We start from the raw sequence: 11,348 nt of genomic DNA on the forward strand, positions 1-11,348 counted from the left end.
TCTCCGGCGGCCCAAAGTTTACAACCGCTCATGGGCGGGGCTGCTGGATTAACACCAGCGACTCCGCGGCTCTGCGCTTTAGATTTGGGGAAATAAACTATTACTAATTGCCAATGCGCCGCCTGCCCCGCTTCTCCATCCTCTGCTTTCGATCCGTTTGCGGGAGCTGGGGGTCTTCTTGTCTTTGCCGGGACTGTAGAGCGATTCGGGATCGTTTGTGAAATGAACAATAGTCACGGGCAAGCGGGGGGACCGGGGCGGATGGCGGACCCGGGGTGGGAGCGAAGGGCTGGCGTCCGAGGAGAACTGGGAGGCAGCCTCCCCCCGCCCCGGCTCCCCCCCCCCCCCGCCCCGGTCTCCAGGGTCCCCTTCATCCTCCAGGTAAGATGAATGGCCCTTCATCCATCATGCACAGTCAGCCTCCTCCCCCGGGCAGGCGGGGAAGCTGCTTTCCGAGGAAACCTATTAGCTCCGAATCGGGCAGCTTTGTGGAGCCACCCGGGGCTCCCCATTGTGGTCTTTGTCTGCGGAATTTAAGCATTTACATCCCGCGTCAGCCCCGAACCCCGCGCGGGGCCGGGACGCCGCGTGCCGAGCGGGGCGGGACCTGCTGCAGCTCGCTCGGCGGCGCCCGGGGACCGCGGCCACCTCCGGGCGGCGGCGCTTTGCAAGTGGCAGAGTCTGGGTGCGTGAAGCCGCGCTCGTCCCTCTGACCCCGAAGCTAGGGAAATAAACGGCGTTAATCCGCCTTTTGCAGGCGGTCGTTGGGGGCTTCGCCGGTTTTCAAACGACCGTTGGGAGCCGCGCGCTCAACGGTCACCGGCGCGCCCGAGCGCAGAGGCGCCGCGGGTTCCAGTGGCCGGAGCGTGACACGGGGACACGGGGACGCGCGGGGCGCCTGGCAGCCCCGGGCCTCGGGGCAAGTCCAGGGGAGGACGGCGCGCGGCGCGGGGGCCTAGGTCCCCGGGGAATCCGCGACGGCGGCCGCGGGCTTTGGAGGTGCGCGCGCTTCGCAGAGTAAATGCAAACACTCTGGAAAGCCCTGGGTACCCGGCCTCCGGGGGGAGGTGGTGCGACCCAGGACCGTCCCCCGGGGACTCCCAGGCTGCCCAGAAGGCGCCCCCGTCCGGACAGGTGCGGGGGCTTCCGTGCGGCCGCCCGCAGGGTGGGAGGGCTTCGCGGGCGAGCGGCCGAGGGCAGCGGCGTCCGCCCGGGATCCGGGGCTCCGGGCCGTTGCGCCCCTCGGGGGAGCCGCGCTCGCCGCGGGCGCCCAATCAGCGCTGCCGCCGCGGCCGTGACGGCCTCGGCCCCGCCCCCCGGCGGCGCTAAAAGGTCCCCGAGGCTGCCCCGCCGCCCAGCTCCGCGCGGCCCTGCGCCCCGGCCCGGCCCCAGGTGCGTTCCGCCCCCGCCGCCGCCGCCGCCGCCGCGCGCCCCCCGGCCCCCGGCCCCCGGCCCCGTCCTCCGCGCTCCCGGTGCGGGGCGCCCAGACCAGTGTCCAGGCTTCTCCCCTTCCCTCGGTGCACCCCCGGGCCCCGGGTCCCCGTCCTCCGCGCTCCCGGTGCGGGGCACCCAGACCAGTCTCCAGGCTTACCCCCTTGCCTCGGTGCACCCCCGGGACCCGGGCCCCCGTCCTCCGCGCTCCCGGTGCGGGGCACCCAGACCAGTCTCCAGGCTTCCCCCCTTGCCTCGGTGCACCCCCGGGACCCGGGCCCCCGTCCTCCCCGCCCCCGGTGCGGGGCGCCCAGACCAGTCTCCAGGCTTCCCCCCTTGCCTCGGTGCACCCCCGGGACCCGGGCCCCCGTCCTCCCCGCCCCCGGTGCGGGGCGCCCAGACCAGTCTCCAGGCTTCCCCCCTTCCCTCGGTGCAGCCCCGGGCCCCGGGCCCCCGTCCTCCCCGTTCCCGGTGCGGGGCGCCCAGACCCGTGTCCAGGCTTCCCCCCTTCCCTCGGCGCCCCCCGCCCCCCGGGCCCCGGGCCGCCCGCCTGCAGGTGAGGTCCCCGCGCGCCAGCGGCGGCCGTGCCCCCGACACTCGCTGTCCCCCGCAGGATGAAGAACCCCATGCTGGAGGCGCTGTCCCTGTTGCTGGAGAAGCTGCTGCTCCTCTCCAACCTCCGGCTCTTCAGTGCGGGCACCGCGGGCGAAGACCAGGCGAGGCGCGGCTTCTACGATACCAGCTCCTTCCTCCGCGGCGACGTGCTGGAAGTGCCCCGGACGCACCTGACCCACTACGGCATCTACCTGGGCGACAACCGAGTGGCGCACATGATGCCCGACATCCTGTTGGCCCTGACCGACGACACGGGGCTCACCCAGAAGGTGGTGTCCAACAAGCGTCTCATCCTGGGCGTCATTGGCAGGGTAGCGAGCATCCGCGTGGACACCGTGGAGGACTTCGCCTACGGAGCCGACATCCTGGTCAATCACCTGGACCAGTCCCTCAAGAAGAAGGCGCTGCTCAACGAAGAGGTGGCGCAGAGGGCCGAGAAGCTGCTGGGCATGACCTCCTACAGCCTCCTGTGGAACAACTGCGAGCACTTCGTGACCTACTGCAGGTTCGGCACCCCGGTCAGCCCCCAGGCCGACAAGGTACACGTGGGACTCGCCGGGGACTCGCCCTTCCCCATCCCTAGCCTTTTCCCATATACTCTGGGATCAGGGATTGAGTCCTGGAACAAGGAGCGAGCTCTCTGGTGTTCCTAAAAGAGGCTAAGTAAATAAAAGGCGTGGTTGTCCCCTGCAAGGTAACCTCGAGATGCACGGTCCGGAGTGTGGCGATTGCAGCACCGCCGCCGGCGATTGCAAATCTACCCAGTTACTGCTGCCGAGGCCCTCAGGGTGTGCACCCAGTAGTCGAAACGACTAAAGAGCAGGTGGGGGTAAGGGGCGGGGGGGGTCTAGAGAAACTCTGTCGCTGTGTGCTTGCAGATTTTCCCAAGAATTGCAACTGGAAGAAAGGCGCTCAGAGTTTGTATTTTATCTATAACCTTGTGTACAAATTGCTGTGCCTTCAAAATTAAGGAATCGGGCAGGTTTCTCCGTCTGTAAGCTGTGGCCTGGATTCCCTTTGCTCACTTGAAACCTATCAAAATTCCCAGTACAAAGACCTCCCTGGTAGATCCCTTCTGGCTTCGGAGAAGTCATTTCCTTGATACTCTGAATTCTTTCCTTGCAGGCTTTAATCCCCATCTAGACTTCCTCATTGTTAGGCATCCTGTAACCATTAGCTCTAAAGGTGGGTTAGATTGTTTATGGGTTCCTCAGAGATCAGAACAATTGATTTTCAAGAAGATCCATTCAATGTTGTAATTTTTATGGGCACTTTAAAAAAAAAAACAGTATTAGCATTAAAGATGATTAAAGTTAGCCACAAATCCAAAGGGGGGGAGGGAATGGATTTTTTTTTTTAATTTCTTTTTGAAACCTGCTCATTTAAAGATAGGCAACTTTTTAAGCCTGCAACTTCATTTGCATTTAGCTTTCTCAACCTTCCCTGTAGTTGTTAAAGAGGTTATTGTTTTTTTTTTGTTTTTTTTTTTTTGCCAAGTCTCTGTTTTATTGAGATATAATTGATATATAACACTGTATTAGTTTCAGGTGTACAACATAATGATTGGATATATGTACATATTGTGCAATAATCACTGCAGTAAGTTTAGCTAACATCCGTCACCTTACATAGTAACGTTTTCCCTTTGATAAGAACTTTTAAGATCTGTTCTATCAGCCACTTTCAACTATAGAAAATAGTAAGGAGGTTATTGTTAATGTTTACTCTCAATTGAAACCTGGGCCATCACCTAATAAGCTTCATGTTTTAGCCTTTAGATGTTTTTCGGACCAAAAGAATGCATCCATGCCACCGATTTTTTTTTGCTCCACATCTTGATTAAATTTTTGACCCATACGGGAAAATCTTTGTCTCCTCTGTGGCAGAGCACACAAGTACCATGCTTTTTACACATCGGTATATGAAACTCCTTATAGATTATTTATAGAGCCACAACAGACTCAATCTTGGAATTCTTTTGTAAGTAAAATAAAAATATTGTTAGATCAGTGTGCAGTGATTTAAGAATCACAGCCCCAGTCCAGGCCTGATTAGAAATGAACTTCACTACATTTACAAACACTAGCTCCAAAAGTATACAAAAAGGAAGCACGTCAGATTTATTTAGGAACCAAGCAAATGATTTCTCTAAGGAAAAACAGTATTTCTATCCGTAATTAGGAGTTACTCTTTCATGGAACACAGATGGCACTGTATTCTATATTTTGACCAAAACCAAAACAAAACCGTACAAGGGCTTTCCTTGAGCTAGTAAAATATTTAATCTGCATAAATAACTAGCTGGAGTAGTTTTTCATCTTTGGAAACTTTGTAAGGTTTTACAGAAGTAGAGAAGTGTTTTAAATTGCTGTTGCTGCCTAACACCTCTTGTGAAACTGACTTTTTGTCTTCACTTTGAATGATGTAACAGTTTGGCCAGAGTAGATTTCTCGGGGAAAAAAAAAATCCCCATCCCAAATTTTCCAATTCTAAGAACTGTTTTTTGAACATGCCTTCAGAGAAGTAGGTCATTAATACTGGAGGAGGACTGATTCCTACTTTTCAGAGATGTAAGGAATGACTTGAATTGGGGTCTGATTGTTTAGTTCTCCATCTGTGTATACTATGGTAAACCTAACACTGAGAGTTGCAAGTTGTCTTACTTAAATTCGAGTTTATAAACACTCTGAAGAGCACTTTCCCTCTTGAGAGCCCTACAACTAATTTGAAAATTAGTGGGAAGAAAACATTTTGCTTTTTTGTAGCGTGAAGCTCTTTTTAACAAGTTTAGGAATCATAAAATTAAGGGCGTTTTATATTACTGTTAACAATTTCAGCGTTTTGTAAACTATAAAGACCTTTAATTACTATTACTCTGCCTTATGCTTTTTTTCAACTCTTTGTTTTTGTTATTGTTGCGGGTACTGCTTTTCATTGCCAAAAGAGGAATGCAAACATCCCTTTTAATTTGGGGGGTTTCAGTGCTCAAAAAGTGCCCCTATAGGCATCTTAACACCTAGAAATGCAGGACATTCCCTCCTGTTGAGCATCACTGGAGATGCCTCCTGGGCTAATAATGGCCCATTGAACAAGAACAGAACAGTAGAAATAAGATGCTCCTTGAGAAAATCTTTTGGGGAAGGGATTCCACAATGATTCTCTGTTTTCCTTAATTAACCATTATTGGGGGAAAAGACAAAATAAGCACAATTGTACGAAGACAGCTTACTCATTTACCTGAATGTATAACTTCCCATTATTTGCCAAGCACCTTTTCTCATTGTCCTGAAAACTCGATTTAGTTTCATCTTCACTACTTTAAGATGTTATGTTTAGGTCTCAGTGTTTAGTAAAAAGGGACAAATCATCTGATTGATATGTAAGAAAAACAACATCTGGATAACTAAGAGGAAGCTTTTTGTCTAGAAATTTTACAAAAGTATGGATAGAGACAACCTCACGGTCAAGAGAGTGCATTAAAATAAATTGGTCTTATATACTATGTGCACTTAGAAACCGAGGTGTTCAGGACCGTATAGGCCACTGTAGGAGACCATCAAAGCGTATACAGTGTCATGTCTAGAAAAGGAGCTTAAAACTAGTAGGAGTAGCAAAAGTCCTATATTAAAAACAAAGCCGTTCATTGCTAAATTTTGCCCTGACAGTGAATAGGTAGAGATGATTGTCAACAGATGTAGCAGTAATAATAGTCATTGTAATGCCTTACATTTATGCAGCATGTAGAAGAATACAGAGTACCTTTAAAGATTTCACTTGATCCTCCCAACAACCTTCTTCTTCTTCTTTTTTTTTTTTTTTTAAGATTTATTTATTTATTTATGATAGACAGAGAGAGAGAGACAGGCAGAGGGAGAAGCAGGCTCCATGCCAGGAGCCCGATGGGGGACTCGACCCCGGGACTCCAGGATCGCGCCCTGGGCCAAAGGCAGGCGCCAAACCGCTGAGCCACCCAGGGATCCCCCCAACAACCTTCTTATTCCCATGGAAGAGAAGAGGGTAGTCTGGACAAGTTAAATGATTTACAAGAGATTTACTTGAGCTAATAAGAGGTGAGCCAGGACTCAAACATAAGCCATCAGTACTGAGTAAAATTAGTTTTTAAAGAGAAACATTTTCACATGTTAGAAGCATGCCTTCCTCAGGGGTATGGATCATATTTAATTTATCTTTATCCCCGGCAGCCAATTTTATGTCACAGAATTGATTGAATTTAATTTATTCAGGGAATGGGATAGGACAAAAAAAAATTAGACTTTCTGTGCCTTTAGATTTAGAGACGTAGGAAGAAGGTTGTCATTGGTATCATCAGATTTTCAAATGATGGGTTATAGGAATTGAATTCACCAATAATAATAATAAGCTAAATTCTATCACTCACGATTAGAGATTCTTTTGCTTATATAATTTTAGATGTTATTGACAGGTAGTTTACAGTTTTGACTTTTAATCCTGAATAACTCTTATGTGGTTACATTCTCTATATATAGTTTTCTATAAAAATTCTGCATTTACAAAGGCAGCTGCTATTATGAACTCAGTTGCCTAAAGCATCATTTCAGTTACTATGGGAAGTGGAATCAAGGAACTGAACTATTCAATCTTCAGTTCTTTCCAAAGTCATCAGAGAAATACTAGTTTTTCTGTTAGACAGAAAATTGGTGAGAAAATTATGCTTTACTAGTTGGTACGTGTGATCCTTCTCAGTTTTAGCCATGTTTTCTAATATTCTTCAATTTTATTTTCCAGTTCTGTGAGAATGTGAAGATAATTATTCGTGATCAGAGAAGTGTTCTTGCTTCAGCAGTCTTGGGGTTGGCATCTATAGTCTGTCTGGGCTTGGCATCATATACTACCCTTCCTGCAATTTTTATTCCATTCTTCTTATGGATGGCTGGCTAACTTCATATCCCCGTGTCAGTGTGTGTATTCTGTGTGTAAATATGTTTATATTTATAGAGCACAAGTTTAAGCATCGGTCGAGAAAGATGTGACCTGTAACACTGTGTCCTAGATAAAAATGTGATTAAGAATCACTCAAAGTGCTTACTGTGTAAGCCCAAGAACAAAGGCTTTCTGAATCTTCTCAGGCAGTTCCATTTTAAAGCACTGTGCAAATCTTGGAAACATGACAACTTCTGATAGCATTCATCATTACAGGAGAACCAGCCCCTAAGATGATGGCCACAGGAGATTATTTGTTTGTTTTTTTCTCCTGTAATCATTGTTCTTCTCAGTTTGGCCTGAATTTGAAGATTAGAAGACTTACTGAATGAGACCACTAACTTCATTGTAAATTTATTCTGGTTCATTGGAAAACTTACATTAAACTAAACTAAACGATTTTCCCCTCGTTCAGATGAAAACATGTTTCATGATTGGCAAAAAAAGATTCAAAATCTTTTTTTTCCATGTATTATATATAATTCCCAATGAATCAAAAATACTTCCATTGCTTGAAATCCTGTTGGCAAAGTTAGAGTTTAGTGATAAAGAAACTGACTAGAAGAACTATAGAAATCTGCATTTTCTTGCAGGAATACCTATTATAGCATCAGCTGAACAATTTCATTTGGCTTTACTTACTCAGAAGCCTGGCATTTGTTAATTTTTTTATCTCTTATGTGTCACTCTGGTGCCGTTCAAGCACTCTTGAGAGGCAAATGGATATAGGATTGAAGTAATTTGGATACTTGGAGTGTGTATGGGCCAATTGAATATGCAAGTGTCCACCTATACACAGACTGATGAGAGACAAATTAAGTTTGTACTTGATTGCTATGTTATACCATTGTGGTTACCAGGGAGCATTTGTAGAAGTAAATATAAAAATAAGCTTCGTCTGTTTTCTTATGACCTTTGCATCCATGGTATAACTTGCATATATGTCATTGGATGGTTTACCTTTTAAAGCACTTACTAATGTATAATTTTTTAAAGTCCTCAGATTTGTCTTCTAATGGACTTCTTCATTTCATTGCATAGTTTCCATTCTTAAAAGAAGGATGCCACAAGGAAATAACTGTCAGAAGTAGGTTTTGAGTGTCTCCGTACCACCACGCATGAAAATTGATTACACTGAGCCTGTCAAGAGTTGAGATGTTGCACTGTTAGAGCGAGCGTTCATGTACTTTTGCAGAATTACCAAACTTATAAAAACTAGGCCACAAGCTAGACTTGCATTTCCAGTATTAAAATTGCTTTATGAACTATCAGGAATCACAAAATAATGAGTCACCTAATGAGTGATACAGGGAGAGTGGAGTCATTTACCCAGTGACGCAATCAGAAGAAATTTAAGAGCAGATTTTAGCATAACTGATGTTTTGCTACCACTAATTTACAACAAATTCAGTTGGAGCTTAATAGTAATTGAACTTTGTGTTTAATCATTTAAATGTTTTAAGTTGTTAAAACATGAAATGGCAACACCAAAACATGAAATGGCATAAAGGTTCTTTGGGCCTATTCCAACCACTTAAAATTATCTTAAGTATGTGTACTTGAAAGCAAGCACTATGTGAACTGCATTGTATTAGAGGTTTTTCACTTACTATATATTACCTTTGTAGCAACTGTTTAAATAAATTGATTTTTTAAACATATGGTGTCCTCCTAAAATAACTACCTTTTTTGCAGGTTTTCAGTATTTCCGGTAGCAAAAAACACTGCCTGTTGTTAAATATGTGTTCAAAGGTACGATCTCTTATTAAATGCTAAGGGAAGTACTAAGGTTAGAATTAACATAATTAGTCCTACTTCATATCCTTAAAGTAAGATCCAATTCCTAGTTCATTTGAGTGCTCATTATATGCTAGACACTGACCTGTTGTAATTTCACGATCTCTAATTAATACTGTATACATTGATGTGTTCTACTATTTACAGGAAGAGGAAACTGGAAGGAAGGTTTTATTTATTCAGTATTCCACAACACTAGAATCTGTTGAACTTAGGACAAAGGAAAGTTTTGTTTTATTGTGCTCAGTTAGCAAGTTAGAAGCAGCATAGATCCCTGATTGTGGTCGTGGAAGAAACAGGTATTTCTGTGTCTCTAATGAATGTCTCTGGGCTTCATTAACTAAGGTTCATCCTTATGATTCTGCAAATCCCTTACAGTTCTAAATTTCCCTTCTAACTTGTGAAATGATAAGCAGTGTCTAACGCAGCTTTTTGTTGCTTATGTTGTTGCCATATGTAGATGAAGGCCAAAGAACTAGCTGGGGCTGAGGTGAAATAATGTGTCAAGTACTGTGCAGGTACTAGGAAGGAAAAGAAGAATGAGACCTGGGCCTCCGAGTTTGTGGCCTCATTGACATCGAAGCATTAAGACTACATAGTAGAGCGGATTTAAAGCACAGAAAATGACCTGGCTAGTTTTAACCGAGAAGGCCAAAATTATAGGGACTGTGTACTGAGACTTGGAAAAAATGGGATGTCTTCCAGGGGCACAGATTTAGGCAGGACATTCTACACATTGGGAACAGGATGAGCGAATGCAGGACAACTGTCTACAACATGCCTAGCACACAAGTTCGTTGACTATAGCATGAAACTGCATGGAGTAATTAGGCAGAGGCAAGTGGTTCAGAGGTTAGTGTGGAGCAAGGGTGATGAGGAGAGGTGTTGGAAAAGGAGAGCAATGATCAAGTGATGCAAGTTTTGTGTAGACCAAGAAGTTTGGACTTTATGAACCGGCAGTGGACATTTGAGTTCAGAAAGGTAACTCCGCAAAGTACAGAGGAAGGATGGGGCATGGGGCAAGACAGGACAAGGGACTCTCCTAGAAGACTAGTTATGGCCCTTAATCTCTCAAATAAGGGCCTATAATTGTGAGGGTGGAGAGCAAACATGTCAAGGAAGTGTCAGCCGACTAGCCAAATCCTATTTGACTCATGAGTAACTGTTGGTAGGGTGTCAGGGAGAAGTCATGTATCCTTTCCTGCCAGAAAATTGGTTCCTGAAATATAACTTAATATGGTGATGTATGTATATTGGATAGTCCAGATCTTTGTTCTGCTGGTTATGCTTCTTCATAAGGACAAGCAAATAAGTACAGATTTGTTGTTTAAATGTTGTTTTTCAGAATAGATATTTCTACTTTTTCCATTCTCTATTTGATACTATTACTGTCAAATATTTATAAAGATGTTTTTTAGTAATATCACAGTTATGTCAATGGCAAAGTCTTGTTATAGATGAAAAACATATAGGAAATGATGACTGCCAATATTGTGTTTTATATGATCTGTTTAGAGAATTTTACCTAACCTAGATCTGATTGCCCAACTAGTTTAAACTTGGTATATATGTGTATGAAATAAAATCAATTTTATATACCGTCTTCTCTTGTCTTTGAATTTGATATACATAAACATTTTTCTGAGCATGGTAGCCTGAAGAATTTGGTCTTTCAAGGCTTCCTTTATTGAACATAGCTGGCTTTACATATTTGAAGTTAAAACTATGTGGATCTGCCTTTAGATTGACATGATCTATGTCATCTACATCTGGGAGCCTCCTTTGGTTATGGAGAAAAAGTTTCTGCATAATATTAAAAAGCAACTCTCCATTCCATAAAACCAAGCAGCTACAACACAGAGCCATGGGCATAAACTCAAACACTACCAAGGTGGCCTGCCAGTTTACTCCGGCTATGGATCGAACTGGGATGAAGCAAATCCCAGGGTCAGTCTTGAAATATATTTATTGCAAAGAACCACAGAGGTTATTGAGCCATACTGTTAAACACCTAACCATATTTCAGACATGAAAAAGCAGGCACAGAGGTTGAGATACTTTGTTATTTTACGCAAATAATCACAGGCAGATCCACAATTTGACTCCAGCTTTCCTTCCTCTCTATGACATTGGCTTCCTGAAGTCTCTCATAAATTAGACAAGCTTTGGTCCAATTAATGTATTAATTTCTTGCAGACCCTTTGTGTATTCCAATCAGGGCCACAAAAGAATGAACTAGTTAGAATCTTAGTTCTGTGGTTCCTCAGTCTCATGAGAAAGAAAGGCAAGTAAATAGATTTCAAAACAAGAATAAGCTTGTACAAGTCTCCGAAGGGCAGAGACAAAACCTATAGCTGTCTGTTGAGGGCCAGGAAAGAGAGAAGAGAAACGTGTTTTCAGTGATACCTTAATTGAGTTGTAAAGAATACAAACATTTGAAGTGAAAGACCTCCTTTTTCTAGGCCATTACAGGCACCTAGAGAAGTACATACAAAGGCACAGAGTCATGAGAACCCACATCACAGTGGGATCACTGCCAGTCC

At 45.3% G+C, this 11,348-nt stretch overlaps 1 protein-coding gene across 4 annotated transcripts in view; it reads left to right on the forward strand.

Annotated features, from left to right (window-relative positions):
• Window positions 1–10,408, forward strand: part of LRAT (lecithin retinol acyltransferase) — a 48,364-nt gene extending 37,956 nt beyond the window's left edge. Inside the window, exons 1-4 of one of the 4 annotated variants that reach the window (XM_049094304.1) lie at window positions 665–685; window positions 2,045–2,585; window positions 3,172–3,231; window positions 6,814–6,951. In XM_049094304.1, the coding sequence (XP_048950261.1) occupies window positions 2,046–2,585; window positions 3,172–3,189 (558 nt within the window). In that variant the 5' untranslated portion in view covers window positions 665–685; window position 2,045 and the 3' untranslated portion in view covers window positions 3,190–3,231; window positions 6,814–6,951. Of the gene's footprint in view, window positions 1–664; window positions 686–861; window positions 1,000–1,257; window positions 1,393–2,044; window positions 2,586–3,171; window positions 3,232–6,813 lie in introns of those variants that run through there. The other 3 variants (XM_025439105.3, XM_025439103.3, XM_035699217.2) reach the window with 3 other exon arrangements.
• Window positions 10,409–11,348: the final 940 nt, after the last annotated feature.

The sequence above is a fragment of the Canis lupus genome, chromosome 15, assembly GCF_003254725.2.
Source record: "Canis lupus dingo isolate Sandy chromosome 15, ASM325472v2, whole genome shotgun sequence".
NCBI lineage: Eukaryota > Metazoa > Chordata > Mammalia > Carnivora > Canidae > Canis > Canis lupus.